At 57.1% G+C, this 16,619-nt stretch overlaps 1 protein-coding gene across 2 annotated transcripts in view; it reads right to left on the reverse strand.

Annotated features, from left to right (window-relative positions):
- Window positions 1–16,619, reverse strand: part of ASS1 (argininosuccinate synthase 1) — a 55,381-nt gene that overhangs the window by 21,493 nt on the left and 17,269 nt on the right. For both annotated transcript variants that reach the window (XM_055270691.2, XM_055270693.2), the window contains 5 exons: window positions 14,648–14,704; window positions 11,945–12,019; window positions 7,846–7,916; window positions 7,241–7,271; window positions 1,811–1,901 (listed from right to left, as the gene is read on the reverse strand). In XM_055270691.2, the coding sequence (XP_055126666.1) occupies window positions 1,811–1,901; window positions 7,241–7,271; window positions 7,846–7,916; window positions 11,945–12,019; window positions 14,648–14,704 (325 nt within the window). The remainder of the gene's footprint in view (window positions 1–1,810; window positions 1,902–7,240; window positions 7,272–7,845; window positions 7,917–11,944; window positions 12,020–14,647; window positions 14,705–16,619) is intronic.

Below are 16,619 nucleotides of genomic sequence, written 5' to 3' on the forward strand. Positions count from 1 at the left end.
AATTGCTATTAAATGTAAGTCTGCCCAATAATGAACCTTAAGCCCCTCTCGCCACCCCCCGCCTCTCCCCTCTCCCTTTCTCTCCCTCCCCGGTCCTATTATCGGCCTTCGCTGGGGCCTTAGATGGGGCCTGCCCAGGAGAAGAGGTGACATTGTTGGTGCTGCTGCCGGAGAAAGCCTCTTAGCCTTTAAAATAGTTAATAATTAGATTAAAACTTCAAATAAATTAAGTAGAGAGTGAATGGGCACTAGCCAGGGGAGGGTTCCTCCTGTCTTTTTTTCTTCTTCCAGACAGTCCCCAAATCATGACAATAGGTCACGTTTCTTCGCCAGCCCAGCCTGCGGAGCTGCCCTGGTCCTCGGGCAGGGCTGCTGGAGCCTGGTGCCCAGGACCCTCCACAGCCTGCCACCCGCCTCCCACCCTCATGGCTCTCCAGGCTCCTGGGAGCCCCGCGCAGGGAGCCAGGAGGTGCTGCTGGGGCCACTCCCGCCATCTTCTCAGAGGTGATCCTCAAGGGAGGCTCTGGGCCTGCAAACAGGCCTGGGGGCCCGGCTGCCTTTGGGGCCCTCTTTGTCCCCCTCCAACCGGGACAGATGGAGGGGAGCGAGGAAGACAGTCGCTGGCTTGGCCAGGCTCTTGGGAAAGGCCCAGAAGAGGCAGATTATTAAAGCACTTAGCCTCCGACACCCCATTCCACACACCATGCTGGGCACCTGTGAGCATCATGCCTGTGGTCCGTTTTTAGATGAGTGCACCCAAGGCCCAGCATGGTGAAGCTGGCTGTCAAGGTCACACCAGCAAGGGGGAGAGTGGGATCTGCAGCTCTGCCTCCCCACCGGCCTGAGGCTTCCCCACCCTATCCTCCTTTCTGTGGTACCCGGGGTAAGAGCCAAGCGCCAGAGCTGGGCCAGGCCTCTCCACGAGCCTCTGTCCCTCTCATCCCAGCTCCAGTGTGGGCAGCCACTTTGTGGACGAATGGGCCAGGCCCCCGCCTGGTCCTTGGGTGCCCTTGTGCCCAGCACCACCTCCTCCAGGAAGCCTCCCTGATCTCTCCAGCATCCTGAAAATGTACTCCTTCAGGCCCTCTGAGCCCTCCCACTGAGCCCGGCAGGCATGCCTCGCTTCTCCATCCTTCCTCCAGGCCAAGAGATGCCCTCTCCCAAGCTCAGGCACCCAGGCACTCAGGCCAGTCCAGCAAACGCTTCCTGTTGACAGCAGCGAGGAGAAGGGAGCGATCAGTACAGCCTCCACTGCCGAGGGGAGCAAGAGTGGCCGCAGCTTTGAACGTGGGGTCAGCAGGGTGAGGCCCAGAGTGGCTCAGTGAAGACTGGCGAAGGCTTTCCATGTGGGGTCCTAGGGGTCCCTGAGGCCAGCTCGCCAACACGCACCATTTACTGAGCACCTTCCAGGGTCAGGGCCCAGGGCTAGATGCTCCCTTGCAGGCCTCATTCTACCCCGGGAAAACAGCAGGCACTCTTTCATCCTCAGATACAGGTGAGGAAACTGAGGCCCAGGAAAGCTAAGTGGCTGTTCAGAGACTAGAGCACTCTCATTCCAGACCTGGTGCCCATGAACCCGAGTGATGGGTAGCCGAGGGCGTGTTCCTCCCAAGCCTAAAGGCATCCATGGTCCATGGGTCGTACTGTCCAGGGAGGGGGGCTGTGCGTTACCTTGAAGCCCCTGCCTGAACTCCAGCTTCCAGGAATGCAGGGCAGGGGTAAAGAGGGCCTAGGTTCCCAGGCAGGGAGGGGAAAGGAGCCAGGTCCCCAAGAGTCAACCCCCTTCAAGTCCCAACAGGTGGGCACATACCTTTTTTGAACTCGATCTCGAGAATGTCAGGGGTGTTGGGGGCTTTGGCTGGGTCCTGGGTCTTCGTGTAGAGACCTGGAGGCGCTTGGTTCTGACAAAAGACAGAAAGAGGTGGGAGGATGACATGCCAGTCCCCGGACACCCTTATAGCCCACCTCCCGCAGGGATCTGCACCCCTCTCCTCTGTCCATTTCCCCACCAGCTGGTGGGGTCCAGCAGGTCCCCTGGTCCCCAGCCCTCAGCCTAGCACCAGCCCCGCTGGCCAGGGCCTGGGAAACAAAGGGCTGGAGAAATCAGACAATTTTTCCCCTCAACTTGATCTCATCTTTTTCTTCGACGCCCCCACAGCTGGAGGTAGAATAGCTGGAGAGGAACAAGTCAGGCAGGAAAAAGTGTGACTTTGGAGGAGCGAGGCGGCGTTCCGAGGGCTTCCCAGGAGCGGCACGCACGCTCTCGCCGGCTCGGGATTGGGGTTTATTCTGCACTGACCGCAAAGCTAATGACTGCCTGTGACCCCAGCAGGTGCTCTGGCAAGCCGAGCCGTCCCCGGGGTCCCCAAGGTTAATACTCACAGGGAGAAAAGAGAAGAGCAAAGCAAAAACCCATTTGAAAACACATCAACCTTTATGTATATTTTTTCTTGGGCGTGTTGGAAAATGGGCCTCTCGTCTGATGCAGTGGTGGAGGGGCTGTGTGTTGCCTGGAACTCTCGAAATTCCCTCCCACCTTCGGAGGCCCCAGCTCCCCCAGGCTGTGGCTTGGACACTTGCCACTGTGGGGACTGGGGCCTCTTGGGCCTGACTGCTCAGGTCCCTCCTGTGGGCATCCTGTGCCTGGGGTCCTTGTTCACCTGCTGACATCTGGAAGTGCTGTCTCATCTTTGCTTTAAAAACCTTGCAGACGGCTGGGCGAGGTGGCTCACGCCTGTAATCCTAGCACTTTGGGAGGCCGAGATGGGTGGACTGCCTGAGCTCAGGAGTTCGACACCAGCCTGGGCAACACGGTGAAACCCCATCTCTACTAAAATACAAAAGAAATCATCCGGGTATGGCGGCGTGCGCCTGTAGTCCCAGCTACTCAGGAGGCTGAGGCAGGAGAATTGCTTGAACCTGGGAGGCGGAGGTTGCAGTGAGCCGAGATTGCACCACTGCACTCCAGCCTGGGTGAGAGAGCAAGACTCCATCCCCCACCCCCCAAAAAACAAACAAACAAAAACACCTTGCACACATTCACGTATCACCTCCCATCTGCAGTCTGAGTTCTCAGCAGACCCATCTGGTAAGAAGGTCAAGCGCTCTTACCCCATCTACAGATGAAGAAATCGAGGCTGAGCGGGAGGGACTGGAGCTGCAACTGTGAGTTCTGTGCAGGCAGAGACCACGTGGGACTTGTTCCCTGGCACTCAGGACAGCAGCCCCGCGAGGTCCTCGCCAAATACATATTGGATTTTAGAGTGATGGGCAATACCCCCGTGCCAGGATCAAGATCTCAGGCTGTGGGGCCTTGGGGAAGCTTCACTTCCTCCAGCCTCAGTTTCCTCATCTGTAAAATGGGGAAAATGACACCTGCCCTTGGCCATCTTACAATTTAAGTATATAAATATTTTTTAATTGGACATGAAAACACACAAGAAAATGTCAGGGAAGGCATGGTACAAACTGGAACATGCTCTGCAGGTAGAAAGGGCAGCTGAAATTCACTCTGGGGGTACATGCTCGGCCCAGCCTCCTCCTCCTTCTGCATGGGATGGGGCTACATAAGTGCCTTGAAGCTCACCTGTGGTCATTTGCCTGTGGCTGTGTGTTAGAGTGCCCAAGCGCCTGATTTTTCCTGGTTTTAACACTGGAAGTCCTTTGTCCCAAGAAACTTTCAGTCCTGGGCAAACCAGGACAATTGATCCTTCTAAGACAGGGACCGTGGTGGATCCTCCACCCCCACCTCCAAGGTACGATGTGACTCAGGGCCAGCTGTATCCCTGCATCAGTGCCCATTTGTGGGGCAGGAACAAGAACCCAGTCTGTCTTTCCCTAAAGACAGACTCCAGGAGGTAGGAGGGGCCCTGAAGGACCCCCAGCCTGATGCCTCTGTGGACCACAGGGAAAGCCAAGGCTGAGAGGTGGCTTCTCCAAACCATGCTTTGGAAGCTAAACGTAGGGACTCTTTCTGCCACCTTACGCTGGTTCCCAGCTGCTGTAGTAACCTGGGCTGAGAAACAGGGTGAGGCTTGTGGCCAGAGCCAGCCAGCATCACAGCCACAGGCAGGCATCAGGGCTGGCCCACTGGGCCCTGCCAACTGCAGCATTCCCTGGGCACAGACGGATGGTCCCCAAGGCTCATCCTCAGCAAAAAAGTAAAGTGAACTGCACTGGATCTTGGGGTGACTACACAACTCCACAGCCCCATCTCCAGCTGCCTGGGACTCCCCCAAGCCTCCAACCAGGGTGCCGGTACAAGGGCCCCACTCCCACCCGAGCCAGCTCTCTCCCACCTCCACCTGCGCTGGGCCCAACTGTCAACTGTTTTCAATGCGTTGCTTGTCACTTTCTCTCCCACCACACTTCCTAAGGGAGCCCCAGACCAAAGTGGAGGCTGACAGTGCGTGCATTTGGAAGGAGAGGAGATGGGAAGACTGGAGGATGAGTTTCTGCAGACTGCAGCAGAAGTCAGAGGCAGCTGTCAGGCGAGCACCTGACAGCGCCGATTAAATAAAATAACTAAATAGAAATAAAATGACATTTGCTTTGCATTCCGCGGTGGCTCGAGCGCCTGCCTTCTTTTTACTCTCCTTCCTAAAAGCCCAGTTCAAATGACAAATAGTTTGTTGCCGAGTATCAATGCCATCTATTTATCCCTCCCAGCGGGAGGGCTCACTTCCAATGTCATCTGTTGGGGGGGGGCGGGGAGGGAAGAGAGTGAAGAAAGAGAGAGAGAGAGTTGGGGTGGGGTGGGGGGGTAAGGGGAGAGGGCGAAAGAAAGCATGAAACAGGCCCCAAGAAGGAGAAATTGGAAGCAAATGGCCCATGAACTAAACCATGATGTAGAGGCATGATCGATGCCGCAAATGGTTTATTCATCCATCAGCTATGGCGGGCCGGCGACTGAATGCACTCTTTCACTGTGGACCGTATGAAGTTAAAGCAAGTAAATTTCTATCTTTCTTCGCATTAGCTGCCTCATTGCCCTTCAATCAGCCCTCACGGAGGCAGAAAATGGCTCAGCCATCTGCCTTCAAGCCCTCCCTTCCGCAGGTCTCCTGGCTTTTTTTGGAGAGGGGGAGGGGCACGGGTTCCCCAGGCTCTGTCCCCCTGAGCTCATCCCGAGGGGGACAGGGCTGCCAGGTCCAGGGATGCAAGGGTTTGTCCTGACGTTGAGCCCCACCCCCAGCACAAAGCCCTTGGGGAGTGTGCATGGCTGGGCAAACTCCCTTCCAGAGTGACTGGACTCTGAGTGCCTGGGTGGGACTCTGGGTGCCCCGGGACTCTCAGCAGGAATGATGCTTCCCCTGACTCACACCCAGCTCAGCCCAGCCCAGCCCAGCCTTCCTTGAGAGGGGTCCCTGAGAGGACCTTGGACCCTTCCTCCCATGAAGAGGGAGCATGGGACCCCCAGCTCCATGACTGAGGGCTTGCCCTGTGCCAGGCCGAGCACTTTAGATGCCCCAGGAGGGAGGTGCTGTATTTTCCCACTTTGGGCAAGGGGTACTGGAGGCTCAGAGAGGTTGGGTAACTTGCCCGAGGTTGCATAGCAATAAGAAGAAAAGTTGGGATTTAGACTCGGGTTTCCTGTCTCTGGGAGCCAAGTGTGGGTGAGGTGGCAGGATCCTTAATCCAGATTCTCTTTAGCACTGACTTCTCCACCCAATGCCCTCATGAGACAGGAGGCCTGGGAGGGCGCAGGACCTGCCCACAATAGCTCAGTAATCTGCTCCAGGCCCCGGATGCCGTCCTGCATGGTCCGAGGGGTGATTTCCCTCTGGCCTTGCTCTGTTCTCTCAATCCTGAAGTCCTCTATTCTGGGGGGCCTCCTCTCTGCCCCCATAGGCTGCTTGCAGAGGCCATAGGCTGCTTGGAGAATGGCCGGGAGTGGTTGCCTGGCATGCTTGGGGCCCACGGGCCTGAGAGGATGCCCTGCCTGGAAGCCACTCTGCAGGCTCGGCCTCCCTGCCTCCCTTGGAGCTGACTGACTGGCTAATTAGGGTGGCTGGCCTGAGTGTTGCGGGGTCAGCAGAGCATGAACTAGAAAAACCTGTGACCAGCAGGCAGCAGCCACACACAGGGGCCATCAGCCCCCAGGGGGCAAGGGTGGAGCTCTCCTGAGTGACAGGTTTGGACAGGGAGGGGGCCGTGGGCAGTAGGGGAGCCACAGAGCTGGAGGGCACCAGCCCCAGGGCCCGTTTCCTCGCCCGGAGCAGCCAGCGCCCTGGGGCGTGTCTCGGCTCCAGGCCTCAGTTTCCTCACCCGTAAAGTGAGGATGCTCCCAGCAGGTGTCCTAGGAACTGAGCCAGGATGATGCCACCCCCGGCCCGCTCCCCAGACATGGTGGCTGCCATGTGATATTACAGCCAACACCGACCAGGGGGCGGCACGTGGGCGTGAGAGTGACAGACGCCCGGGCCCTGGGCTCTGGCGCTCCCCAATTTCACCAAACCTCCCCGGGCACCCTCCCCTCCAGCTGGCCTTCTTGATTCCCCCAGGCCCAGCTGCACCCCCTCAAAAAGCACACTTTTCCCACCCCCAAACCAGCCTCCCCGGGGTGTGGGGCTGGGCCGAGGAACTAAGACACATTCCCTCAGGGACAAAGAGATTTTTCTCTTCCCATGATAGATTTGGCCCTGCCTCCCCCACCTCCCACAGTGGGCAGGGGTAGACACAAAGAAACCCCCTACCCCCGGGACAGAAACTCGAAACTTCAAACAGAGCTGAGGGCCCAGCCTGGCCCGCCTGGGAGGCTTGGGATGGGATCAGGGTGGCCGCTGGTGGCGGGTGTGCAACACGGATCCAGACAAATGGGGCCTGGGGCTCTCAGCCATGCCTCCCCCCACCCCCCACAACCAAAACTCCAGCAGCACAGCCTGGGAGCTGGTGGACACAGGCTGGGCCCTCCCCCAAGTGTCTCATCTGCCTAATTACTTCTTTATTGTCTCACAATCACACTCTCTCTCTATGCTGCCCTGAGATATTTCCTTCCCCTGTTCATCCCAGCGGCAATTAGAAGAGGAAGGGCGGGGGGAGGTCTTCAAATGCAGCGAGGAGAGGGCGGGCAGAGGGGGGCCAGTGCAGGGGTCGGGGAACACAGGCAGGGCTCGGCCCCAGCCCCACACTGGCCCCCGTGAAATTTCAAATTAGGCTACAAATACATCAGACAGCATCAGCATGGAGCTGCTACCAGCAAAGGTGGCCGGCTGGGAGGAGACGGGGTTGGGGGGATTACCTTGGGGTTCTCCAGGATTCCAGCCTCGTAGCTGCGGAGGGGAGAGGAAAGACATGGTCAGCTGGGGAGGGACATGGCATGCCCCCACCCCCCAACACACACACCCCATTGTGCCCATGAGCCTGGCCTGCCTTTTACTCTCTGCCAGAGCATCTGCTGCCAACCTGCCTAAAACATTCTGGGCCCACCACAGTCACCCGTGGAGCTGCAGGTTGTAAGAAAGAGCTGGGGCCTTTCCCTCAGTCTTCTGGGGACTGCCCCACATGGTGGGGGGGGGGCCTCTGCCTCTGCCTCAAACACTCTTCCCCTGTGCCCCATCTGGGCCTCTTCTCCATCCTTGAATGCCACCTCCTCTAAGAAGCCCTCCTTGATACTCCTGATGAGGCCGGGTCCCCATGATCTATCTCCCCAACAACACTCAGCAGAACTGCAATGAGGGCAGTGCATGAGCTGGGCGCTTTGACCTCTGTCCTGCCTGAGGCCTCTCAGCTCACCGAGATCAGGGACCACTATCGTGGGGGTCACCAGGACGTCCTGGGGCAGCGCATGGCCGTCCTTTGGAATGAGCCCAGGAGGACCAAGGATGGGTGGAGGGTGGGATTTACCTGATGTGCATGAGGTTCTCATCCATGCTCCACGGGTTCTTAGGAGTGACTGGGATGGGAATCCCGTGTTGCTGCAGGAAAGAGACAGCAGAGGCGGAGGTAAGGCAGCTGGAAGGAGGCGTGAGGTCCGTCCCAGGGGCCCTGCTTTTTCAGCCCCAAACTCTGGCCCCCATTCAGACAAGACCCCGGCTACCTCCTAGTGTTGGTCACGGTCACCTCCCTGGGGGGACCCTATTGCTGGACACGCCCCAGAGAAACTGCAGGACCGTGTGTCTGCGATGCTGACCTTGGAGGTTCCTTCCAGAAGACTTTGAGTCGACATTTCAAGGGCCCCTGAAGCACTGAGCAAGAGCGCAGGTGCCATGCCCAGGTCTCCCAGCACCAGCCAACCAGCCCCACCACCACCTTACGAGCTGGGGCTTGCGTGAACCCACTCGCACTGTGGACCAGGGCACCTGGCACCAGAGCCCAGGCGGTGCTTCCTGTGGACCCCAGGACAGGTGGGATGCAGGGAGAGCCTTCAGCTCATGGCCCGCACCTTCCAGGGGCACCCCTCCCTGGGCCTGGCGCAACAGCCGCACACATCACTCTGCAGACCCTAGAAGGGGAACACCCAGCAGATCCCGTCTCCACGGGACTCGGCTGTGGCTCTGTTTTGCTTCCTAAATGGCCTAGTCTGTTGTTACAGGAGGACACCCACTTCTGCCCAGGATGCCCAGGCTAGGAGGGCTGCAGGTCACGCATGGAAGGCCCACCTGACTCAGCCTTAAGAGGAGGAGGAAGATGAGGCTTTTTGCCCTGGTGACCCGCACCACCCTTGATGACGCCCGACTGGAATCCAGCGCGTGCATTCCAGCCTCCTGCTGCACTCGGACGCCTGGCACTGCTCTCCTGGCCCCACGCTTACAGGGCACAGGGTGCAGTGAAGGGGCCCCACCCAGCCCCTCGGAGCCAGCGAGACTGGATGCTCTGCCTCTGAGCCCCTTCAGCCCCTCAGCCCCACTGGGTCCCCGTGGGAACCACAGGCAGCCCCCACCAGGTCACCCCCACCCCCATCTCTCTCCTGATCGGGTCGACCCCACTCAGACTCATTCCCAAGATGGTGAGATTCTAGAGGCTTCCTCCAGGGAGCGGCTGTTTCCCCATTGCCCCCTTAAACATTAAAATGAGGCGAAATGCTCTGGGTTTCGGGTTTGCCAGAAAGCCAGGAGACTCATTTTAAAACAGCCTACAAGGCCGGGTGCAGTGGCTCACTTGAGGTCAGGAGTTCAAGACCAGTCTGGCCAATATGGTAAAACCTCATCTCTACTAAAGATACAAAAATTAGCCTGGCATGGTGGCAGGTGCCTGTAGTCCCAGCTACTTGGGAGACTGAGGTAGGAGAATCACTTGAACTTGGGAGGCGGAGGTTGCAGTGAGCTGAGACACTGCCATTGCATTCCAGCCTGGGTGACAGAGGAGACTCTATCTCAAAAAAAAAAAAAAAAAAAAAAAAAAAAGAAGAAAAAGAAAAAAAATCACTGAGGGCCCCTCAGTTTGGGTAGATTATCTCATCAACAGTTACCGTATTACACATGAAAACTGAAATTTAAAAAAACAAAACACAGCCCACGATCTACTCTAGAATTTGAGGACTCTTCAGCCCACACACTTGCGCTGTGCCCTTGGCCAGGCATGGGCACCGGGACCTTGTGCAAGGCAAGACTGGACTCTCCAGCAGAGATGTCCTGGTGGCCTGCTGGTCTCCGTCCTCGCTCCTCACTCAGCTCAGCGGCTGGGTGCTAAGAAGAGCCGCCGGCCAGGCTCCATGGAGCCTCTGTTTTTGGGGGGCGGCGTGGAAACACCCTTGCCTCCCTTCTCAGCAGACCTCCCTCCAGGAGCAAGGAGAGGCGAAAGGGCGGGGAGGAAAGCAACAGGGGCCAATGACAATGACCCTCCCAAGACCAAAGAGATTTGTGCTTCCCGGCCTCTCTCGGTCCCGAGGTGCCCTGCTCACACTCTCATTGTAATTGAGGAGAGAAAACAAAACAATCTCCAACATGTAGACGTCGTGAGACCATCCTGTTTCTAGCTCCCACCTTGCAGTCTGGCTTTAAAAATAATAATTATAGCCAGGCTGGGCAGTATAGCAAGACCCTGTCTCTACAAAAAAATTTCAAAAATTAGCCAAGGCTGGGTGCTGTGGCTCACACCTGCAATCCCAATACTTTGGGAGGCCAAGGAGGGTGGATTACTTGAGTTCAGGAGTTCAAGACCAGCCTGGGCAACACGGTGAGACCCTGTCTGTAAAAAAATAAATAAATAAAAATATAAAAAACAAAAATTAGCCAGATGCACTAGGGCACGTTTGTAGCCCCAGCTACTCAGGAGGCTGAGTTAGGAGGGTCAGATGAGCCCAGGAGGTTGAGGCTGCAATGAGCTAGGATTGTGCCACTGCACTCCAACCTGGGTGACAGAGTGAGACACTGTCTCTAAAAAAAATTTTTTTTTTTAATTATAGTGACAATGACAAGGATGGGGTGGTTCTGAGTGTTTTTCCATTGGACGATGGGTTGGGAGAGGATGGCCAGTGAAGCAAATGCATGTTTTTTATGAGTCCTCTGGCGGCTTTTTGCCTTGGCTACCGAAGGGTCTTGAAAGCAGAGATTTTGAAAGCCCCATTGATTTTTGTGTCATCCATCTCAGATCCTGCCTGGCTCGGAATTTTGGAGGAGGCCTCATCGCTGCTCAGTCATTCTGACATTTCCTGGGTGCAGAAACACTGCCTCTGCCTCCTTCTAGAACGTGCTCAGATTCACCACGGTCATTTCTGATGAAACCCGTCTCCAGGAGAGGGTAGGTGGCCGAGGGGGCCATGCTCATCTTTCCCTGGCAAACTTTTCCTGCTCGAAAGGTTATGTGGGATGGAAGCTGAGCTCAGCACCTTCTCCTCCAAACCTGAGAAGGAAGGACAGCAGTGCTCCTGAGACATCTATGCTAGAGAAACCAGAAGCCGCTTTTGTCTGGGGACTTAACGGAAAGAAAGGGCAACGTATGGGTCAGCCCTGCCCTTCTCTATCCAGGACTCGAGGCGTGAGGGTAGAGCTGGGTGGGGGCTCCAATTCATTATTCTTAAAGATGAAACACGCTTCATATTCTATATCATCAAGGAGACAAGGGGGAGAAACCTCGCCAATCCAGCTCCCTTAATAGCTCTGCTATTTGACAATTTGTTTGGCAACATATGGGCTTACTCTTGTAAACTCCCCTCTTAATAATAAAACAACAGATGGTAGAGAAGGTCTTCCCTCCCAGCACTCCAGGTCTTAATGGGATGCTGGCGGCGGGGGCAGGGCTGCGTCCCTGCCGCGTCCCCTACCATGCGGCACCTTGGCTGCAGCGAGAGCTCACAGCCAGCCTTGGCGACTGCTATTTAAAAACCTGAGCAATTTTCTGGTGTGTGCACTGAGTTGCTTTTCCCCGGCCTGATTGATTGAGGCTGTTTGTCAAGGGCTGCCATCGAGTCGCTAAAAAGAAAGGTGCCCTGGGGAGCGGCTAAGGATCTTGATGCAAAACTTCTAATATGTTTTATTGCAACTTGTACTTCAAAAAGGGCTGGCGCCATAAAAGGCTTTGTCTGCGACTGTCCCTTGGAGCGCCTACCTGTTCCCGGGAAAGCGCTAGGGGCAATTAGTATCCAGGGAATTGGGAGAACAGCTCTCGATCACATCCCCCTGGCTGGCCGATCACATCCCCCAGCCATCCCCCCAAGTGACACACACCAAAGGACACACACTGCGGAGGTGGCAAGCAGGGCTCTGGTCTCCGCCTCCCAGGGAGCAGGAGAGAGAGTGAGCCCTGTATCCTCTGGCTCGGGGGACTGGGAAATGGCCTCAGAGAGGCTCCGCCCTGGCAACGGGCTGGCAGATGACCACACCTCTGTGGGGTCGGCCCAGGGGACAGAGGCCACGTGTGTAGGCAGCTGGGGTGGAAGTTCAATCCCCCATCACGTGGGGTCAGTCCCGGCCTAGGCCACTGGCTCAGACAGCCCCCAGCAGGGACGTGCCCGGGGAGGGGGCTGTAGGGAAAGGTTGGGGGTGGTGGGGAGACTCGGCCATACCTTTGCGTATTCCATCAGGTCATTGCGGCCCTTGAACCGGTTGTAGAATTCGGGCATCCTCCAAGGAGCAATGACCTGGACATAGGACAAGGGGTCAGAGCCGGGAGGTCCGAGCTGCTGGCTTCCCCTGGCCTGTAAGCTGCAGAGCTGGTCTCTCCTGGGAGGGGCCCATGGGGGTCTCTGGCATGTCCCCAGAGAGGATGCCGTTGTGGAGGGTGAGCAGGGAGCCCCATGAAGGAGAGGAAGGACACAGACTTGCTCACCGGGGCCGACTGGAAGGAGCCTGCACTCCATGGCAGAATGGTGGTGTGTTGAGGGGAGAAGGGGGTCCCTGTTCCCTGGGCCTCAGTCTCCCCAACTGAGACCTGAGAGTTTGAACTAGACGGGGTTCATGGTCTTTGCCAGCACCTTCAGCCACAGGGCCACTGCCATGACCCAGGGAGAGTCCACAGAGCTACCGCTGCAAGCCTGGCCCCACGTGTGGTTGGGGGCCCAGAGAGGCATAGGCTGCCCCCCACCCACTTCTCTGGGTGTGGAAGGGAAAGAAGTGGGGGAAGACTCAGCCTGGCTGAGGGACCAAGCTCATTCCACTTGAGCCCCTTGGCCTGAGCTGGTAAAAGGAGCCCCCGACTCAGCCCTGGAGCTCACCAGGCCCCTGCCTCTGAGCAGGTCTCGGGGGCATGTGTGTGTGGGTGGTGGAGATGCCATTTGGTTGCTGGGCCATGGAGCTGATGGTGGTGCGGGGTGATGGAAGGCGCCCGCCACCTCCTCAGCCCCTCAGAGCAGCCATGGGAAGACCACAGCCCCACTCCCAGCTCCTGGAGCAGCTTGGCCCCTGCCCCAATCCCATCTCAGTGCCTGGGCTTGGCCTCTGCAGACAAAGACCTCGAAACTGGACACCCTGGCCCCTCAAGCCGCTGTGGGAACTGAGGGAGGGCCCCGTCCTGCGGCCTCGCGGGCAGCAAATCAACAAGCAGCTACTGTCCCAGCCACTCAGCTGCCTGGTGTCTGGGGTCAAAACAGATCATTAGAGCTCATTACGGCTCACCTCCAGGCCACGCATCCCAAGCAGCTACCAGCTGGTTAAAGGGACAGGAAAGAGATTCCTCTTAGAAAGAATAAAATGGAAGCTCCTGCGAGCCCCTTGGGGGCTTAGGAGGGGGCAACCCTTCCGGAGCTTTAGCTCAAAGCGGCCTCAAAAGAGCTCAGTCCCGGCCTGTGCTGCCTACAGGTGGCCACAAGCCACGGGTGGCCATTCAGAGCACCTGAAATCCGGCCAGCTAGCGAGACATGCCTGCATGCAGCACATTCTGGGTCTTGAAGACTCAACACAGAAGAAAAAAGAATGTAAACATCCCATTAATAATTTTTTTTACATTGATTACAGGAGGAATGATAACATTTTGGATCTATGGGTTTCGGTAAAACATGTTGTTAAAATGATGTCATTTGTTTCATTTTTCTATTTTTTAATATGGCTACTAAAGCCGGGCACAGTGGCTCACGCCTGTAATCCCAGCACTTTGGGAGCCCAAGGTGGGCGGATCACAAGGTCAGGAGTTCAAGACCAGCCTGGCCAACATGGTGAAACCCCAGGTGTGGTGGCGCATGCCTATAGTCACAGCTATTCAGGAGCTAAGTCAGGGAGAATCGCTTGAACGTGGGAGGCAGAGGTTGCAGTGAGATTGCGCCACTGCACTCCAGCCTGAGTGACAGAGCGAGTCTCCAGAAAAGAAAAATATATATATATATATACAAAAAACATATACATTTATATATAATATGTATTATATAAATATATAAATATATATACTAAGTATTATATAATACGTATTATATATAAATATTTATATATTATATATATGGCTACTAGAAAAATTGGGCAGCTTGCAGCGACAGTGTGCATCAAACTCCCACTGCTTGGCCCTGCCCTGGGCCCTGCACACTGCACTCCTGGAGCTGAGTGGGAGTTCAGTAGACACTGGATGAAGGATGAGCTGGCGAGTGAAGGAATGAACGTGTCCATTCGTTCATGCATGGACACAGGCCAGGTCCAAGGTCAAGCTAGAGGGGTCGGGGTGGTAGTAGCAGGCTGAGCAATACCCACAGGTGCCCTCCTGCCTGGGTGACACACCACGGGCCAGGGTGGTTGATGCCCTGAGATCCTGGTGATTCCCACCCCAGGAAAGGCTCAAGAGATGCTGGGGACCAGGCACAGGCAGCCTGGGGAGGAGCCAGGCATAGCTGGGGGCTCTGACTGGGGCTCGGAGGGCTCTGAGCATCCCAGACACCAGCAACCACATCTCAGAGCCATCCCTGCCCGCACCTGGGGTGCCAGAGCCATCCCTGCCTGCACCTGGGGTGCCAGAGCCATGCCCGCCCACACCTGGGGTGCCAGAGCGATCTCTGCCCACACCTGGGGTGCCAGGGACGTGGCTGAAGAGTGGCAGGGACTTTCTATCCCATGCCCCGGCACCTGGACAGCCCCTCTGGGAAGAATGAATGGCGGGAGAGAAAGTGTGTCCCCTGGAGCTGGCTCCAGCGAAGGGAGCCTCCCCAGGAGGCTGTCCACCCGATGGGCACCCCTGCCACAGAGAAGATTCTGTGCCTGTCCTGTGGAATCTCCCAGAACCCTGCGCCCTCCTCCCCATCAGGTGCTGCAGCTGCCAGTGCTCCCCGCTAAGGGGAGGAGCCACATCCTACCTTTATCTGGGGGGCCAGCGAGTAGCAGGTGAGCTCAAACCGGACCTGATCGTTCCCCTGCAATGCAGAACAGAGGGCTGTCAGGAGCCACAGGATGGGGGTTCTGGAGTCTGGGGGAGGAAGTGAGGACAAGGACAGCCCATGGTGGGGGCAGAGCGTGTACACATGTGGGGTCATGCAGTGTAGGTTGCGTATGTGTGAGCATGTGGCAGGAGGGAGATGTGCATGTCTGGGGACATGGCAGAGTATAGGAGAGGGCACACACGTCACGTGGGTTGGTGCAGGGCACATCTGACCCCTTGGAGCTGGAGGCCCAGCCACTGTCAAGACCTGGGGAGCCAGGCCCTGTTCCTGCGGCCCCAGAGCTCGCACTATAGTCTCTTCCTCAAGGCTCCCACGTTGCTGACCCTGCCCTGCCCCAAATCAAGCTCACTTCAGGGCTGGGGCACCAGGGTGCTTGGACTCCCCCACACCCATACATTTGGGAACCCTGTCACCTCTCTGAGCCTCAGTTTCTGCATCTCTTCAATGGCTGGTTTCAGGGAGGAGGTGGAACTAGGTGACTACTGAGGGCCTTTTGCTCCTCAGCTCTTCTCTGCACAGAGAGGGAAACTGAGGCCCAGAAAGGGAAAGGAACCAGTTCAAGGACACACAGCCGGGGCAGGCCTGGGACCCAAGCCCAGGCCCCCAGCACCACAGCCATCCCCTCGGGCAGGTTGCCTTGCCTGATTCTTCTGTGGGCAAATGGAGACACCTCAACACCCCACTGAGCTGTGAACGTTACCCCTGACACAGCTGGGACCACCGTCCACACTGATGCCAAGGAGGAGGCCGGGGTCAGCGCAGGCATCCGCCAGCCCAGCTCTGTCACCAGAGAGAAAATGGCTGCGCACGTCTCCTGCTGCACACGTCTCCTCCTCCCTCGGCAGCCCAGAGGGAGACTTAAGCGCTGTGGAAATGACAGAGGGACCTTTTGCCTACTGTGAAAACTGCATGGGCGCAGCCAGGCAGCGGTGGGAATTACATGCTATTTTCCAGACTCTCGTCAGGTGGCACAGAATCCAGGGTTCAGCCTCTCTGCAGAGCTGGGAGCTGTGTGTGCGGCACAGGCCTTGGGCTGGCCTCACTCACCCTCCATGCAGCCCCTTTAGTGAGCACCTACTATGTGCTGTCACTCAGAGAGGCCCCCAGGGCCAGGGGGATTTTTAGCCCTGTTTTATGGATGAGGAAAGTGAAGCTCAGAGAGGTGCAGCTACTTGCCCAGGGCCACACAGCAAACACGCTCATCCTAACAGTTCACACTCAGGCTGCGGGGCTGAGCTCCATGCATAATTAACTCACTGAATCCTTCGAGCAGCCCCAGGAGGCAGGTTCTATTAGTCCCATCTTACGAATGAGGACACTGAGGTGGGGGTGGCCACATTTGCCTGCGGACCCCCGGCCAGCCCCGTTCCCGGAGCAACTAAAAGACAGCCTCATTTTAGACGGTAAGGCACGGTCCGACGTTGCACGGCCCAGCTATCTTCCCCCCATAGCTTCATGTTTCCCCAACACAAAGACGGCTTGTGCCTCACCAGCCAGGCACGGCCGGGCTGCTGTCTGCCCATCCAGATGCTGCCATGGGGACACCCATCTGTTCAGGAGCCAGAGACCCCCGAAGAGGCCAAACAAACACTTCCTTGGTTCAAACTCTGCCCTCGTCTCAGGCAAGAGCCAAGCAGGCTAGTCCAGTCCTTCTCCTTCTGCACCCCAAGACCCCAGCACCAGGGCAGCTCCTGGCAGCTTTCCGGGGAGAAGGGAGATGTAGTGTCTCACACACGAGTGTCCGCATGCTGATATTTGTGCACACGTGTGTGAACATGCATGTAAACACGGGCCCACTGGGACTGGGGGGGCCTGGGGTCTCCCATCTGCCCTGGGGCAGCCATACAGATGGTGCCATTTACAAAACTCTCACTCCCCGGCCAGAGTC

Source organism: Symphalangus syndactylus, chromosome 3 (genome assembly GCF_028878055.3).
Source record: "Symphalangus syndactylus isolate Jambi chromosome 3, NHGRI_mSymSyn1-v2.1_pri, whole genome shotgun sequence".
Classification (NCBI taxonomy): domain Eukaryota; kingdom Metazoa; phylum Chordata; class Mammalia; order Primates; family Hylobatidae; genus Symphalangus; species Symphalangus syndactylus.